Here is a 19,053-nt window from a genome sequence, read left to right as displayed (position 1 = left end):
TTGTGCTTTGGTAGCAGCGTGGGTGCAGCACGGTGTACCCACAGTTTTGGGTGTGGGTTAGCTGCACTTTGCCATAGGCTTCTATTAAGTCCTGTAATTTTGGTGAATGCAGGACTTTTTAGAAGCTTTCATAAAATGCAAAAAAACTGCAGGAGATATTCAAAATTTTAGGCAAAGTGCAACTAACCTTCACCAAAACTGCACTGTGGCCAAAGCGCAACGTATTAGTGTGAAGCTGCTCTTAGGACTCATTCAGATGGCCAGCTAGAGGCAGCTGGCCTGCAGTATACAGATATGGCTTAACTCCATCACTGGACACATGGTACTTTGTGCTATGCTACCATACGAACTGGACAATTAGTAGGATGCTTTAAAGTGACTCACATTAACATGTATATAAAGAGGGAGGTGTACTATAGTGACTTAACACTTTAGCAATCTATTATATGAGATTTATCACTAAGTTTACTTTTGGGATTAATTATTTTATAGTGTGTATATTAATATTAATTGATTAATTGATTTTGGGTAGCTAGGGGGATATCTAGGTTTCCGCAGCTGTAGCTGTGCGGTTGGGAATAAGAGCATAGCATACGACCAAATATCATATTCAAACTTGACAATTACCTGCACCCAGAACCACCATCCCTGTTTGCATCCAGTGCCAGAAAGAGCCCGTAATTGCATGTAACTACTTGGATAAGTGGTTCCATGCAAACAGTGGCAGCGCTGGCCATTCATTTGCACAATGTACAAATCTGGCCATGCCACCACTGGCTGCAGTACAATACATAGAGGTAGTTTTCTGCTAGCAAGAATCACAGATTCTCATCGGCAGCCCCTCGTGTAAATGGGCCCCCTAGCAGGACATACATTGTACATTTTTTTCATTCAACCAGTGGGTTTAACAAAAAAAAAATGGACTGCAGATTCCACATTTAACACATTCAATGTATATGGGGGAATTAATCACACTGTGCTTTTGTGTTCTCACGACGGGGAGCCTTCCCAGCAATCAGAATACAATTATCAGTATTTCTGGCTATAACTGGCGGCACTGATGGTTTGGAAAAAAAATGACTGTACAAACAGGGTGCCCATACATGGATCAAAATGCAGCTGACCCCTGCTGAACTGGCCGAATTTCGATCGCATTGGAGCATTTAACTGCGGTTAGAGACAGATGATCGCCCCTGGATGTAACTGTTCACATAGAAATTTGATCCCAGCCTCAGGAACAGAATCTCTGTAGAGTCTTGCCGCATGAATCTGCTTTCTGGAAGTGATCAACTGTGTGAAGGCAACCTAAACCTGCAGGGTGGACTAATACAGATTTAAAGAAACCTATGCTAAGAGAAATATTTAGTATGCCATTGCTGAAGGTTCCTGAAAATGCTAGAATCCTAGCTTTCATGCTGACCCACTTGACATCAATACATTCTGAGCCATTGACCAGCAGTAAGTATGCAAATTAGGATTTTGGACATAATTCTCACGTTACCTTACCTGCCACATACTTCTCCCAGGGCTGAAAATTCAAAAATTTGGAAGGGGACCTTCCATAAAAGAAAAGGGTCCATTTTACTGACATTTTTCTTTAAAAACTGTTAGATTAAAAGGACATTGGCACAGCTTTTGATGTTTGCAGTAGGCTTTGGATTATATCACTATTACTCCCAGGAAAGATGCACATTGTAGGAGTGCATGCTTGAGAGATTTTTACCACCTTGCTTTCCCTAGAAGGCAGTGGTGAAACATGGTGATGTCACCTGCTCCTTTTGGAAACACTGGAAGCTGAAGGAGTGGCGGGCTGTGAGTAAAGTGTATCTTCTATCATCTTGGAAGTCCAGCTTTAAAACCATGTTTTATATTGCACCCACAATAAGGGTATAACATGAAACACTGTCACACTAACCAGCCCCTAAAATGCACCCCACATAACATCATGGCGTTCTTTCCCTGCAATGTCCTGCTTTTTTTTTAAATTATGGCTCTTTGTGGTGCTGCCCATACAGCTGAGTCATCCATTCACAGAGATCTATAAATGAGAAGACTACAAGTTCCTTCTTCCACCATGGCAGAGGGACTTGCATATCTCAATGAAGCACAGGTGCAGTGACATCACTGCACTTGCAGTCCAATTGTTTACTTCCCTCAGCCCCATGGCTGGTGGTCCATACCTCTGTACAGACCTAAAGCCTGGTACACACTAGTAGTTTTTTGGCACAACCCTCCAGTTAGCTCTCCCAGCCATTGGCCGATGGGCAGACCTTTTTCCATCAGCTTCTGTCAGACCAACTGCAGTACTATTGAACTGGCTGATGCCCCCTGACATTTGACCTGTGTGTACTAGGCTTAAGCTGGATACACACTATCAAACTTTTGTGGTTAGATTTCCTTCAGATTTACCTTTTCTATGTAGTGCCAGGGCCTGCCAGATTGCATACAAATTGAAAGTGTTTAGGTTTGACCTCATATTATATGGTTTTGGTAAGTCTGAAGGAAAAAGTCTTCAGAAAATCTTATAGTGTGTATGGCCCTTAAGGCTGGGTTCACACATATGAGATGCGGGAACCAGCACAATTCTTGTGTTGGTTCCTGCATAGCATCTAAAGGGCCATACACACTATAAGATTTTCTGAAGACTTTTTCCTTCAGACTTACCAAAACCATATAATATGAGGTCAAACCTAAACACTTTCAATTTGTATGCAATCTGGCAGGCCCTTGCACAACATAGAAAAGGTAAATCTGAAGAAAATCTAACCACAAAAGTTGGATAGTGTGTATCCAGCTTAATGCCTCGTACACACGCAACGATTGTTGGCCGTGAATTTTCGGCCAACGTCCGATCGGCCGATTGTCGGCTTGTTAGTATGATGCTTCCAACAACCGACTGCGACTTTTCGGCCGAACAAAATCTGGTGTGCATGCTATAAAATTTTTGTTGTCCGTCAACAGAACGGCCGATTATTCGTCAGTCAGTACAGATTTCGGCAGACAAAAATCAGATGAGCAAGACTGGGCATGCTCAGAGAAGAAAAAACACACGGAAAGTAAACCATCACATGACATCACTTCTGAAGTTGGTTGTTGTTGGCCGAAAAAATTTGTGTGCAGTCTAGAGCACATTTCAACCAACACAACAACACTGGACAAAAGACGGCCGATCGGTCGGCCGATAATCGTTGCGTGCAGGGTCGGCGCTACCTGTAAGGCGACCCAGGCAGTCGCCTAGGGCGCAACTCAGCAGGGGGCGCCAGCATCCTGCCTGCTGCACCTGGTCTCGGAATAAGTATGGACTGGTGGGTGCGGGCGGCGCCCCTCATGCTGCGCTGTGCTGGCGCCCGCCTGGGCGCTTTTGAGCTGAGTCTGAGTGAGTCAGTGTTTGAAGCCGTGCAGCATGGCGGAGAAAGGTGATCCTCTAACCTAACGGGAGTAGCCAATAGCAGTTCAGGGCAGGCTCCACCCGGCTCCAGTAGGCAGCGGCGGCGGGGAGGAAGAGCAGCAAGAGCGGGACCTCCCAGGACGGATGGACAGGCTGCCGGGGGCTGAAGAATGAGGATGGGCAGGAAGGAAGTGCTGGCAGCCACCCAGGGACAGCTGCATCTGCCTGTAAACGGATCCCTTGGAAAAGCAGCTCCACGACCTGTCCTCAGCCAGCTACGAGAGCGGGACCTGCCCACTGCCGCCGGTATGGAAGGTACTGTACTGTCTGTCTGTGTCACATACACCTTCCTACAGACGGGCTGCAGACAGTGCAGGGGTCTCTCTCACTTCCCTCCTCTCCATCCACCCCCTCCTCTCCATCCATCACCCCCCTCCTCTCCATCCATCCATCCATCCACCCCCTCTCCTCTCCATCCATCCACCCCCTCTCCCCACCTCCTCTGCATCCATCCATCCACCCCCTCTCCCCCCCTCCTCTCCATCCATCCATCCACCCCCCTCTCTCCCCCCCCCTCCTCTCCATCCATCCATCCACCCCCCTCTCCCCCCCTCCTCTCCATCCATCCATCCCCCTCTCCCCACTTCCTCTGCATCCATCCATCCACCCCCCTCTCCCCCCTCCTCTCCATCCATCCATCCACCCCCCGTCTCCCCCCCTCCTCTCCATCCATCCACCCCCCTCTCCCCACCTCCTCTGCATCCATCCATCCACCCCCCTCTCCCCCCCTCCTCTCTATCCATCCATCCACCCCCCTCCCCCCCTCCTCTCCATCCATCCATCCACCCCCTCTCCCCCCCTCCTCTCCATCCATCCACCCCCCTCTCCCCCCCCTCCTCTCCATCCATCCATCCACCCCCCTCCTCTCCATCCATCCACCCCCTCTCCCCACCTCCTCTCCATCCATCCATCCACCCCCCGTCTCCCCCCTCCTCTCCATCCACCCCCCTCCTCCTCCCCCCTCCTCTCCATCCATCCTCCCCCCTCCTCTTCATCCACCCCCCCTCCTCTCCATCCACTCCCCCCCTCCTCTCCATCCATCCATCCATCCACCCTCCTCCTCCTCCCCCCTCCTCTCCATCCACTCCCCCCCTCCTCTCCATCCACTCCCCCCTTTCCATCCACCCCTCCTCTCCTCCCCTCCCCTCCCCCTCAGTACCTAGCGCACCCCTCAACCCTGCAATCAGTCCGAAGAGCACCCTACAACCCTGCACTCTTTATGTAGCGCGTCCCGCAACCCTGCACTCCCCTGCATTCTGTGCATTGCACACTCCTGACCCCTGCCACCTACACCGTATACATGGGCAGGGGAAAGGGGTGCAGTCAGGGGCAGAGCCAGGGGGGGGCTGCAAAATTTGATTTCGCCTAGGGTGTCAAAAATCCTTGCACCGGCCCTGGTTGCGTGTGTATGAGGCATAACTCACAGGCAGTTCACACTGCACTCTGCAAACCATTGAAAGTTAATGACACCCCCAGATCGGTTCGCAGTGCAAACTGTGAAATGGTACAGGAAACAGAATTTATGGGTGTAAACACTCATTCAATCCGATTCCAGTGCGGACCAAAAAAGGGGTCCTGTGCCATTTTGGTCTGAATGTGATGCAAATTCAACCATACAATCTATATGGCTAAATTCCAATCACACAGAAATCACATGTGATCGGCACAGCAAGGTGGTGTGAATCACATGCAAATGTCTGTGATCCCACCAGTGTGAACTAATGCCCCGTACACATGTGCAGATTATCTGAAGACTTTTGTCTGTAGACTTACCAAAACCATATAATATAAGGTCAAACCTAAACACTTTCGATTTGTATGCAATCCGGCAGGCCCTTGCACTACATAGAAAAGGTAAATCTGAAGACAAAAGTCTTCAGATAATCTGCACGTGTGTACGGGGCATCAGCCTTTACTTGAAGTAGCATGATTTCAAAGTAGCAGGTCAGTGCGATTTCAGGTGCTACTTAAAAGGCATCTGTACGGCTTCAGGCACAGATGTTTACTGAAGTCGCACCCAAAATTGGCAAAAGTAGTGCAGGAACTACTTTTGCAAATCAGTGCAGTGCTGCAAAGTCGGCGTTGCATTGGAACGGTGCCAGTGTCGGTATTGGCTGCAATTTGTCATGCAATTTGACAGGTCAAATCGCATGACAAATTGCTCCAATGTGAACAAGGGCTGAACGCGCACAATTTCAAACCTGCAGGTTCATGCCCAGATGTCTATTGAAATTGCTCCTGAAGTCGTCAAAAGTAGTGAAGGAACTACTTTTGAAAATGGGTGCGGCGCTGCACATACAGTTTTGCACTGATTGGAACAGTGCTATTGCAGGCAATAGGCTGTGATTTGGCATGCGATTTGACATGTCAAATCGCATTTTTTAATTGCGCTGATGTGAACGGGGACTTAAGGCTGGAGGTATACAATGCAGCAGCCTGTCTATTGCACATGTGATGTACTGATTGCAGTTGCAATACTCTGCAGGCTTTAACCGCTTTACCACTGCTCACTGTGCTGCTACTGCGGCACAGTGGCTCGTTATCGTCTGGCGACGTAGGTCTACATCACCAGACATTCCCCTCTCTCTGCGGCGCGGGCACGCCGCCGGAGGCCTGCTCCCGCTGTTTTCAGTCACAGCCGGAGTCGGACCAGGGGAGGAGCGGCGGCAATCGCCGCTGTTCTTCCCCGATCGTCGGGGAATCTAGTTTGGAGATCCGCCCGCCTGTGTAAACAGAGCGGGCGGATCTCCTAAGTGACAGGCAGGGTCAGATTGCAGGGTTCAGCATAGCTGAACCCTCGATCTGTCCTTCTGTCACTCAGTCATCTCCCCCACACGTTAGTAAGCACCAGGCATACATTAACCCTTCCCTCTCCAATAAAATTAACCCCTTCCCTGCCAGTGTCATTTTTACAGTAACAGTGCATATGTATAGCACTGATTACTGCAGTAATGTCACTGGTACCCCCAAAAGTGTCAAAAATGTCAGTCAAGGGTCCGATCTGTCCGCCACAATGTCGCAGTCCCGCAAAAAAAATCGCAGATCGCCGCCATTACGCGTTAAAAAAAAACACCAAAAATGACAGAAATCTTTCCCTTTGTTAGTAAACGCAATAACTTTTGCGCAAACCAATCAAAATACGCTTATTGTGATTTTTTTTTACCAAACATAGGTAGCAGAAAACAAATTGGCCAAAAATTAAAAAAAAAAACGATTTTTACATTTTTTTGGGGGGGAATTTCATATAAAAAAAATGTTATAAATATTGTTATTTTTTCAAAATAAACGCTCTTTTTTTGTTTATAACGCAAAAAGTAAAAATCGCAAAGGTGATCAAATACCACCAAAAGAAAGCTCTGTTTGTGGGAAAAAAAACGTAAATTTCGTTTGGGTACGGCGTCGCATGACCACGCAATTGTCCATTAAAGTCGCACAGCGCCGAATCGCAAAAAGTGGCCCAGACATAAGACAGCAAAATCCTCTAGTGGTAAAGTGGTTAATGCAAAAATGTAATACATACACATTATTACACATACTTATTTTTTTTAATTAATGTTGATACAAATATTACAATTTTGTTGAAAAATGTGTAATATGCCTTGAAGGTCAGAGATAGCAGAACTAGCTTTTCCAGCAGAAGGCCAGCAAAGGTATCCTCACATCTTTCAGTGACCGTTCCCTTTAAGGCAGATTTAGGTATTGATAATTGCCCTTCTCAAAATCCTGCACCCTCTCACCATATAATCCTCCAGACAGACTCCTCCCCCAGTACCTCCCTATATAAGGATTGCTGACAGGCTTCTTTCCAGTGGTTGCACCTTCAAGCGTTGGTGGGTTTGTTGAGCAGTGATCATGTTCCTGCGCAGGGCTGTCCTGGCTGGTGGAGCAGCACTTTTTGCTGCAGCAGCTCTGAGGAACATTGGAGAAGACTCGAGTGTAACTGCTGTGCAATGGCCGCCAGCTTTCACCAGGAGCTGGGACCCCAACTGGGACCGGTGAGTTTTTCACATTGTAGATGTGATTTTATTTCAACAGAAATTAAAGTATAACCAAATGGAATTTTTTTTTTTTTTTTTTTTGGGATGAAGTGGAGAGGGATTAGAACCCCTGTCAGTTTTTTTTTTTTTTTTTTTTTTTTTTTTTTTTTTTTTTTTTTTTTTTTTTTTTTTTTATTGCTGTCTGTGTTCTTGTTAAGGCGATTAACTCTCTTTGTGTGGTTTAAAGTTTTTGAAAGTACAAGAGGATTTTGGGTTGTCCCCCAGAAAAGTGTTTCCAATCTTCCATGGTTACAGTAGTTCTGATGACCTTGGGGTCTCCAAGGGATTCTCAAGTTGTGGTGGGTTTTTTTTTTTTCCTCATTTCCTGTTCTGGTTGTGGGACAGGAAGTGAAGGGAAGTCTCTGAAATTGGCCACAGATGAAGGGAGAAAAAAAAAATCTGATGGGTTATAACCTTACTTTGCTCTATTCAAAATGGGGGGGGGGGGGGGTTAGTTTTGCCTATAGCTCTACTTTAAGTTCTTACTATCTCATGTGGAAAGAGCATCCCCCCTCATCAATGGAGCGACTTGGGTTCTCCTTTTATTGCCTCCTGCCTTTGATTGGGTTAGGCGTAGTGTAATGTATTACCATTCATAAAGAGTGGGGCTGTGTGGACAGTTTACAGGCTGCCTATAGTGTGCAAAGTAGATGCTCTCCTAATCTCTTGACTGTAAGGATTATTGTAGCTTTCAGGCAAACCCAATTCACCTTTTTATGTATTGTGCTGTATGTAAAATGTGACTATAGTCTTCACAAAAGGAATACATAATTCCATGTAAGATTGTACAGGCTTTCCTTCACATCAACTTCTGCTTTCTCAAGTTGCATTTTAGGGTGACTATATACCATACAATCTTTTACATTTAGAATTTTCTAAATTACTTTTATGCTATGTAGAAGGATGCATCTAAACAACCCATTCAATTTGAATCCAATCAGGCTGGCCATTGCACTACTTGGTTGATGGTAGCTCTAAGCCCTGGCTCACTTGAAGTAGCAGATCAGTGTGATTTTAGGTGCTACTTCAGACAACTGTGCCGCTTCAATGTGAACGAGGGCTTAAGGAGATGATGTGCACACACTAAATGTGCATTGTACAAACCATAAAATCCAAAAGAAACCTACAAAAGGGAAAGCAGAACTCTATGGGAAGGAACGCTTGTGCAATCTCCTAGTGCAAGGGCCTACCTGATTACAAATTGACTAGGTTGCTTAGGTGTGTCCTATTAGTTTTGGAAATGCAAAGGAGATTGTGAACAGATCCAAACCGGTGTGTTGGTTTTGTATTAATGGAGAAAAATCTTGACTAACAAATGACCTATTCTCAATGGTTCCCACCCAAATTGGCAGCTTGAGATCTTTGCGTAGAGTAACTGCACATGCATCACTCTTTGCAGTATAAAAACTTTAACCTTAGGGGCATCCTGTTCTTCAATTTCCTTTTTAGATTAAGTGCCGGTTCACACACATGCAATGTCAGACATTGCATGTGATTTGCAGCGCACTGTTCTGCAAATCACATGCGATGTCTGTGTTGCGAATTCAGCCATACAGAATGTATGGCTAAATTTGCATTGCGTTTGGACCAAAGTCTCTCAGGATTTTTTTTTTTTTTCCCGCATAAGAATCGGATCGCATAGGTGTTCACCTATGTGATCCGATATATGTCCAAATTGACAGTTCGCACTGTGATATGCGAACTGATCTGGGGGTATTGACACCCCCAGCTTTTCGCATATGGCAGTGTGAGCTGCTGCCGAGTGGGATGTAGGGTTCCTGCATTATGTATGTGGGCTGCCACTTGCCTTCAGCTATGTAGCACAAGGCCCTGCCTGGTTGCATTCAAATGAAGTGCTGGTTCACATATATGTAATACTGGAACCTTGCAAATCCACTGGAGGTTCCCACATCGCACACAACTCACTGGCAGTTCACTGCCATATGCGAGTCGCTGGGGGTGTCAATACAAAGTCCTAGTATTTTGAAATCAGGATGGAGCCATGAAAAGCATTGGCAGTTTTCTGGCCAGCTTCTGTCACTGTGAAAATGGCCTAGAAAATGTGTGGTCACTTAATCACCCTGTGCTATTCAGATTTTAAAAACAAAGCCTCTCTCAAAGTTTGAAACAAACCTTTTTAAAAGTGAAATTTAAGCTCTGGCTTAAAAATATTCCAGATATATTAATGTATGTATTAACTCAAGTACCCTCTATTGCTCTGAGCCTTCTCAAAAAAAAAAAGTTTCTTCTTGCTGTAAATCCTGTTACTGGGTGGCTTTGTTCATTCTCCATAGTCCCACAATGTAGTAACCTTCTGCTTGTTCCAATTACTATGGGATCTGTAGTGTGCATAGAGCAGAACACATAACCACAACTAACATGTACTGCTCACTCTAAACGGAGTAGAGGTTTGGGAGCTCACAAGGACATTTAGGCCTCATGGACGTTGTTACAGCTGCTGTCTTTGGCATCAGACATTTTTCCTGCAGCCAGTAATCTCCCCAGCATGTTGTTCTATGAATCCATGCCAACATACGCTGTTATCAGCAGTTTTTAGCAGGGGCATTTTCTAGTTGGGACCCCCCCCCCAAAAAGAAACCCCAGTGGGTTTTGAGGCGTTTTAGCTTTAAAAACGCTATACGCTAATAAAGCTTAAACGCAGAAAAATGCTAAATGCCGAAAAGCTGCGTTTTTGAGCCATAAGGTTTTGTGTAAGTATAGTTTTGTTAAAAATGGCTAAACTCTACAGCGGAAGAAAGCTGAAAATCCTACAGCTTTCTACTGGCATTTTTGATAACATCCAGTGTGCATGAGGCCTTACAAAGAGGCAAGAAGACTCTTTAAATAAATTAAAAAAAAAAAAATAAATTTACAGGGCAATTAAGTAATGGCTGAATTGGGATATCTTTGTGTATTCACTCTAGTTTTACAACTTCTCAAGATTCAATTTTCTTTTACTTTCTCTACTCTTGGGTGACTACATAAAGTAGGCTCTTCCAAAAAAGAATGACAAGTGTTAATCTCTGCATATCACTCCAAAATTTTACCATATATATCCCAAGATTGTCTGCTAGACGTTGAAACGTCTGCCTACAAGTAAAATTATGTTCTGCGCAAACTAACCCACTAATGTATATTTACAATTTTTAGACGTGAACCAAGGTCTTTGATCAATCTAAATGACCTGAAAGGAAATAAAGAGGATTTGAAATGTGAACTAAGAAAATATAAAGCAAAGGCCAGGCGTCACATCTTCCTTATTCGCCATGGACAGTACAATGTGGCTGGTGAAACTGACCCTGAAAGAGTTCTAACACCACTTGGTAAGTTTAGTTTGGACCTACTTTCAACACTAGCTGTCATGCCTATGGTCTCCTTATGTGAAAAGGTGCATGGTCTTAATCCTCAACATTCTTTTTAATTAGGATTGCCATCTGACTGGCTTTAAACAAGTAACTTTTTCACTTTTCTAGGTCTGAAGGAGGGTTTTACTATTGGTACAGGCTGCCCCTAGGTTTGTAGGATCTTGCCTTTGAGACTGTAGGATCAGTCAGCCTTTACACCTCAGAGGGAATTTGCAGCTAAGGTACTGGGTTGAGTCACTGCCCTTGTTTCTCCCCGGCTCTGGTTCTGGTAAATTGACTCAGTACCAGCAGAGATCAAGGCAAATGGGCTTATGTAGTAAACCTGAATTCTGTTAGATTCATGGTTTTATTAGGTCTTGGTAAATGAAACTTGCAATTTCCATTTTTGCCCTTGCAGGGAAGCAGGGGAATCTGTCCTCTGGACTTATTAGAAGTCTTTTGTGAGTTAGAAAACCCAGTCACTTGCGTAATTGTCTAGTCTCCTACATTAGCATAGCACATCTGAGACCTGTGTATGCAATGCCACTTTGCAGATGTACAGTTAACAGCTAGATTAGATGGCTGCAGTTCAGCTTTTGACTTGCAGTATCTCAAGTGAGTACACCCCTCACACTTTTGTAACATTTTATTATCTTTTCATGTGACAACACTGACGACATGACACTTGTGCTGTCTCCTCAAAAATGACTCGCACAGCTATTAATGTCTAAACGGCTAGCAACAAAAGTGATTACACCCTAAGTGAATGTCTAAATTGGGCCCAATTGGCCATTTTTCCCTCCCAGTGTCATATGACTTGTTAGTGTTGCATGTCTCAGGTGTGAATTGGGAGCAGGTGTGAAGCTTGGTGTTATCGCTCTTACTCGCACTGATCACTGGAAGTTTAACATGGCATCTCGTGGCAAAGAACTGAGGATCTGAAAAAGATTGTTCCTCTATATAAAGATGGCTTGGGCTATAAGATGATTGCCAAGACCCTGAAACTGAGCTGCAGCATGGTGGCCATGACCATACTGTGGTTAAACAGGGCAGGTTGCACCCAAAACAGGCCTCGCCATGGTCAACCAAAGAAGTTGAGTGCATGTGCTCAGCGTCGTATCCAGAGGTTGTATTTGGGAAATAGACGTATGAGTTCTTCCAGCATTGCTGCAGAGGTTGAATGGGGAGTCAGCCTGTCAGTGCTCAGACCATACTCTGCACACTGCATCAAATTTATCTGCATGGCTGTGTCCCAGAAGGAAGCCTCTTCTAAAGCAGAGCCCACAAACCGTTTGCTGTGGATGAAGGACATGGTTTACTGGAACCATGTCTTGTGGTCTGAGACCAAGATAAACTTATTTGGTTCAGATGGTGTCAAGCGCACGTGGCGGCAACCAGGTGAGCAGTACAAAGAGTCTTTCCTACCATCAAGCATGGTGACGGGAGTGTCATGGTCTGAGGCTGCATGAGTGCTGCCGGCACTGGGGAGCTACAGTTCATTGAGGGAACCATGAATGCCAACATGTACTGTGACATACTTGAAGCAGAGCATCATCCCCTCACTTTGGAGACTAGGCCGCAGGGCAGTATTATGACAGGACGCCAAACACGCCTCCCAAGACGACCACTGCTTTGCTGAAGAAGCTGAGGGTAAAGGTGATGGACTGGCCAAGCAACGGAAGGTGGAGGATCGCAAGGTCTCTAACATCCACCAGCTCCATGATGTCATGGAGGAGTGGAAGAGGACTCCAGTAGCAACCTGTGAAGCTCTGAGGAGCCCAAGAGGGTTAAGGCAGGGCCAGAAAATAATAGTGGCCACACAATATTGACACTTGGGGCCTAATTTGGACATTTTTACTTAGGGGTGTACTCCCAGCAGTTTAGACATTAATGGCTGTTTTGAGGGGACAGCAAATTTACACGGTTATACAAGTTGTACACTCACTACTTTACATTGCAAAGTGTAATTTCTTCAGTGTCCCATGAAAAGAGAAGAAAATATTTACAAAAAATGTGAGGGGTGTACCCTTGTGAGACACTGTACTTGGTCTTGCGCTTCAGCAGCAAAGACAGTGACCGAGTGCTGTTTTAAAGCAGACTATTTAAATGTAAGATGCTGAATTACCATTAAAGCTAGGTGGGAAATCGGGGGAATGGTTTGTTCTTTCATTCCAGCTTCTGCCTACAGTGCTAGGTTAGGGTCATGAGCATTCAGGAAGATCCTGGGAAAGCTGGGGATCCCGTATATAATTAGTATGCTTATCTCAAGACTTGAGTTTGACTTTATATGTATTAACTTGGCCCCAGGATTTCCTACTTGTCAATCAGGTCCCTCCACAATTAGATCAACTTGTGTTTCTTACTGCATTGTCTTCATGCTGTAGGTCGCGAGCAGGCTAACTTAACTGGTCAGCGCCTTGCTAATTTGGGCTACACATACAAGGAGATGACCTACTCTACACTGCAAAGGGCCAAAGAGACCTCAGAAATAATTTCCCAGCATCTGCAGGGTAAGTTTTTGGAGAACTGTCGGCATATAAAGGTGTAGCTAAGACATTTAATCATTTTGAATACTAGTTTTTAACAAAGGTGCCCAGATGGTTGCCTTTTTTGCTTGACAAGTGTGCTAATAACTCACAGGGGCTTGTTGGAACAGGAGCAGTTTGTCAACACTACAGGACATTATAGTGACTGCAGTTCAGTTAACCACACTCGTACAGCTGCCCTACATATTTAAAGTGATGATGGAAATGATTGTGTTCATGCACTAGATTTGGGATATGCTGCTGGCCAAGAGGCTGGTATGCATGTAATGTGTACTAAAATGGGGACCCAATCTCTGCTTTTTCACAGGTGTGACACGAACTGGTTCTGACTTGCTAAGAGAAGGGGCTCCCATTAGACCAGATCCATGTTCTGACTGGAAACCAGATGTTGTGGTGAGCCTTAAATCTCAGCACTGAATTTCAGTGACTGTCCTTATGAGCTTAAACTTTTGCTTTAGAGGCATGTACTTTATGTAGAAAACATGAAGTAAGCAAATCTAAAGAGGAGTGTGTGGCAGAATTGGCATGTAAAAATTACCCCAGAAGCTAATTGTGAGGTATAAGACCTGGAACAGTACTCATCTGTAGCTTATAGAATTTGGTAGCAAGATGGCACATGCAGGGCCTGTGCTTCCACTAGGCAAACTAGGCAGCCGCCTAGGGCGCATTGCAACCTAGGGGCGCAGCAATGAGTTGGCACTCTCTGTCCATCATGAATGATCCTTGTGAGCTGAGGGGAGGGGGCGGCAGTGGGGGAGGAAGAATGGACAAAGATGCCAGGTGTCTGGGACAGTGGCTGAACTACCAGGCCCTGGCTTTCCACCACTGTTGGGGGGGGGGGGGGGCCAAGAGGCTGGAAATTAGCCCACAGGAGTTCTGCCTGCATGATCATCCTCTTTGGCTGGAGCTGAATGGTGTAAACCTGACCCCAAGTTTGGCACTGGAGGGTGGCACCTTTACTGGAGCAGAAACGACGAGGCACCGGAATGGTCTGAGGAGGTTTGGGATTAGGGACGTGCGGAGTTCTCGGACTGCTGCTTCTCCCTTCACTAGGAGCCGGTTGGAGCTGTGGTGAGCACTGTGGTCCAGAAGAGGAGCATCCTAGAAGAAGGAATCAGCAGGATCACAGTGAAGGAGGGCAGAGTGAGGGCCACTCTCTTCATACCGCCCAGTGAGTGTCCCCAGAACAGGGATCAGGGTTCCTGGGTGTGACATGGAGGTTCCCTGGTGTGAAAGGGAATCGGGGTCACCACGTGTGCCATGGGGGATAGGGGTCACCGGGTGTAACAGGGTTTCGGGGTCACCAGGTGTGCAATGAGGAATTGGGGTCCCTGGGTGTGCCATGGGGGACTGAGGTCCCCAGTTGTGACATGGAAAAACATCAGGGTCTCTGGGTATGACATGGAGGAACATCAGGTGCCCCTGGTGTGACATGGAGGATTATCGGGGTCCCTTGGTGTGGCATAGAGGGACATTAGGGTCCCCAGGTGTGACATGGAGGAATATAGGGGTCACTGGGTATGACAGCATAACATAGAGGAGCCATCAGATCAGGGTCACTGGGTATGACATAGAGGAGTTTTTAACCCTTTCCCTTTTTTTTTTTTTGGGGGGCGCAAGTAGCTGGTCTTGCCTAGGGCGTAAAATAGTCTAGCACCGGCCCTGGGCACATGCCTTCAAAAGAACAAGAATGTCTCTTGCACATGGCTATTGGCTTGCTTTGGCTTTGAGGTATGAATTCTGTCCTATTTTTGCCCACAAGCAGGGCAGGAAGCCATTGCTTTCATGCTGCTCTGTGGCACGAACTTACTGCAGTGAGCTTGGACTGCCTACATGTGGCAGACTCCCGCTCTAGGTACAATGCATGAATGGTAAAGCTTCAATGGAATTGCAGCCATCTAGGTGTCGCTTGCATTAGACTAAGACAGACTACTTCCCTTTTTAGACATTATACACTTGGGAATTTGAACTAGTTTGTGCTGCTTTGTTCCTAAAATTTGCTCATTTACTAAATGCTTAATCTGATCTGGAAATCTCCTCTCTCCTCCAGTATTTTGAGGATGGCCCACGTATAGAATCTGCTTTTAGAAGCTACATTCACCGTGCTGACTATGAACAGAAAGATGAAAGCTTTGAAATCATAGTCTGCCATGATAATGTTATCCGCTACCTTGTTTGCAGGTAAGGAATCTGCCATCTCCTCCTTTATGCTTCCAAAAAAAATGGCCAACATTCTATATTTTATGTGAAAATGCTTGTCAAGTTTGCTCTGGTATAATCGCACATCAAGTGAGTGATCATTGCAGCCTGATCACACTGGTAGTCCATGAAGACCTAATACTTTGGACAGTAACTGCTGAAGGACCGCATTGTGCAATAAATTGGTCACCGTAATGGCAGTGTAGTTTTGTTCAGCTAGGGCTGCTTTTGTTCCACACTGGAGGCCCTAGTTCAGGAGCGGGTATTCTGCAAACAAATCCAAATGGCAGTGCATACAGATAACTTAAACCTGTGCTCAGATCATGCAGCACTGGCAAGCTGTAACACAAACAGCCAGCAGGTTTGTAAATTGTTATAATCCAACTGAAACCTGACTTTCTTGTGGGTATTCCATAAAATCCCATAGGAGCAAGAGGTAATTGATGGATTGTTTCTAATGTGGTGTGATAAGTGTGTGTGTGGGGGGGGGGGGGGGGGGAATTTGCCAACTGGCTGTGATGTGTCTTCATAGAAGTACACATGAACATAGGAAATGGGTCATGACATAAACACCAGAAACCCAAAAGTGACCACTGTACATGAGTCCATGTGGCATGTAATATATTTGATTTATAGATGCCAGTACCAGTGTTTTTTGTGTGGTGTGTTTTTTTTTTTTTTTTTTTTTTTTTTTTTTTTTTGTTATGCCTAACAAATTGATACAAAATATAACCTTCACCACACCTGACTGAAGACAACAGGGACAGGGTTTATTTACTAAAACTGAAGAGTGCAAAATCTGGTGCAGCCAAGGCAATTTAAAGTTTTGTTTAGCAGAACCAGGCAGACTTTAAGCCAATTTGGCATAGATGATTCCTAAACCCCCTCCTAGTAGTCTATTGATCATTGTTTTATATTCTATTACCCCCATCAGGTGCCTAGATATAGATTGCTTTTAGGAATGCCTTTTTAACCAACAATGGGAAAAGTGCTGAGAGGATGTAAAATCACACATCGGCTGAGTTGGGCCCCATAAATCCTTTTTGGAAGGTCATGAAGAGTGTGAAGCTTCAAGGAGTTCCTTACATCATGATGAAGCTAAGCTATGTCCAAATGCAAACACATTGATGTCCTTCACACATACCAGGCCCTTTAGGGCTCTTTCACACGGCCGCTCCGTATGTCTGCAAATCATCCTATTTTTTTGCGGACATAATGGAAGTCAATGGCATTGCGGACGTCAGCGGAATACCATCCGCTGACATCCGATTTTCTTCCTTTCAGTTCTGTTCCGTTTTTTGGAACAGAACCCTATTTTTCCTCCGTTCAAAAAACGGAAAGGAAGGAAAATCGGATGTCAGCGGTGACATCCGCAATGCCCATAGACTTGCATATGTCCGCATATCATCCGCAAACGGATGGGATGATATGCGGACATACGGAGCGGAGTGGCCATGTGAAAGAGCCCTTACAGTTCCAGGGCAATGCAGATGGCCAGTATGGATGGTGCTAGCAGCGAATACCAACAGCTATATTGAGCAGCTTGTCAGCACAGAGGACTTGGTGATTGCAAAGCTTCATTAAATAAAAAAAAAAATACATTATACATGCCTGGATCCTTCTTTCTCAGGTCCCTCTTGGGGAGGGGGCCGCGCCCACAGCAAGCAACTTCCTGTGGGGGCACCTGAGTTGCAGCTCCCTGTCTATTCAGACATGGAGCTGTGCCCTGGCCTTGCTCCCTCTCCTGATTGGCTTCCTCTGCTATCAGTCAGCCAATCGCACCATGCTGCTGTCTCAGCCAATGAGGAGAGTTCTGGGCAGCTGAGTAAACTCCTGCAACATCACTGGATAGATGGGTTTGGGTAAAGGATTGGGGGGCTGAGAGGCTGCTGCAAAGAATGTATAAGATAAAAAAGTCTTCTGCCTTTACAATCCCTTAATTCTCGACGCATGAAAACTGGCAATCAAGAAGTAGTAAAAGGCTTGAACTGCCAGATGGGTTATCTGAAAATTTATAAATTCTCTTACCAGCCTTCAATTGAGGTTCTCATCTATGGTACTCTACATAGGAGTATGAATTGCTTTTCTTTTCTGCTGCAAACTTCAGACAGTACACTGCTTATAATTACATTGGAGGTATGGAAAAGAGGCAATAAGCTATTGAGCTGCTGTTCCGCAAGTTCACTTCAGTTATTTATCCTGTGGTTTGATTTTTAGGCCCCCCCCATTCACACTTGTGCAACTTGCCATGCGAGTTTGGACCCCAAGTTGCATGACAAGTCACGCCCCATGTTTACCAATGCATACCATCGTATATGTGACTTAGTCACTCCTGCACCACTTTGGTTCGGCTTTCATGAAAATTGCGCCTGCATAATAAATGTGCAACTTGTGAAAATGCGGCAATGAAGAAAAATGGTGTGGGGTCCCCCCAAAATCCATACAGTCCCTTATCCAAGCATGAAAACCAGCTCACTCATCCCCCCCCCTTCCTAACCATACCTGGCCACATGTCTTCAACACAGGTGATGCTCTGGGGAATGGGGGGACTATGCCTCCTCCCAAAGCACCTTGTCTCCATGTTGATGGGGACAAGGGTCTCTTCCCCCCCCCCCCCCCCCCACCACAACCCTGGCTTTCTGTGGGGGAGGGGGGGTTCTGCAGGCAAGGTACTTATCGGAATCTGGAAGCGGCCTTTAACAAGAGGCCCCCAGATCCCATGTGAATAAGTATAGGGTACCTAGGTACCTAGTACGCGTACTCATTCACCAAAGGTGTTGTGTAAAATTGCAGTTTTTGACACTTAAAAAAAAAAAAAGTCCCCTGGTGTAGATCCACAATCCTCCACCCCTGACAAAGGCTCCTGCCATCTGACAGCCCCTAAAGACCATGAGCTGTCAGACAGCAGGAGCCTTTGTCGGGGCTGGAGGTCCTTTTTTTTTTTTTTTTTTTTTTTTTTTGTCCCCCCCCCCCCCCCCCCCTTGTGGTGGTAAAATCCAGTTAGAAAATTAATGACTTTCTCCCTTCCCATAGGGCTCTTCAGCTGCCTCCTGAAGCTTGGCTACGCATGGATCTAAATCATGGCAGCATCACTGAACTTGTGATTCACCACAATGGTTGTGTAACTCTAAGAATGCTTGGTGACGCTGGGTATATGCCGGCTTCAAAACTCAGCTGCTAAACTGGATGATGATTGTTATGCAAAGCCAGAGGGCTCAGGATCGATACAACTGCCTCCATACTTCAAGACTTGATGCAAGATACTATAACATGGTGATGGGAGTAACGCTTTTTGGTGACACTATGGAAGTTTACTGCAATATAGAAAGTATGGTGACTGCAAATTACAGGGTACACATGCCTAAACACCCAGTAAATGCTGCACTTTGTGTGAAGTGAATGAAGCACTCTAACTTGTCTGTACATGTTTTGTACCCTGTACACACATTTTGTACCCATTTTTAATGTCGCTTGTATCT

General features: G+C 45.6%; 1 protein-coding gene across 1 annotated transcript; it reads left to right on the top strand.

The window, feature by feature from the left end:
* Positions 1 to 7,300: 7,300 nt before the first annotated feature.
* On the top strand, positions 7,301 to 18,755 carry LOC309544928 (serine/threonine-protein phosphatase PGAM5, mitochondrial-like; the record flags this gene model as incomplete). The annotated part of the gene is made up of 6 exons (XM_082243934.1): positions 7,301 to 7,443; positions 10,636 to 10,808; positions 13,214 to 13,339; positions 13,683 to 13,768; positions 15,426 to 15,556; positions 18,608 to 18,755. 6 exons carry the CDS (start codon positions 7,301 to 7,303, stop codon positions 18,753 to 18,755), a joined length of 807 nt encoding a protein of 268 aa, XP_082100060.1.
* Between the last annotated feature and the right edge of the window lie 298 nt (positions 18,756 to 19,053).

Source organism: Pelophylax lessonae (genome assembly GCF_965119305.1).
Source record: "Pelophylax lessonae genome assembly, chromosome: 1".
Lineage (NCBI taxonomy): Eukaryota > Metazoa > Chordata > Amphibia > Anura > Ranidae > Pelophylax > Pelophylax lessonae.
The sequence above is the reverse complement of the archived record's forward strand: the minus strand, read 5'-3'. Positions and strand labels throughout refer to the sequence as shown.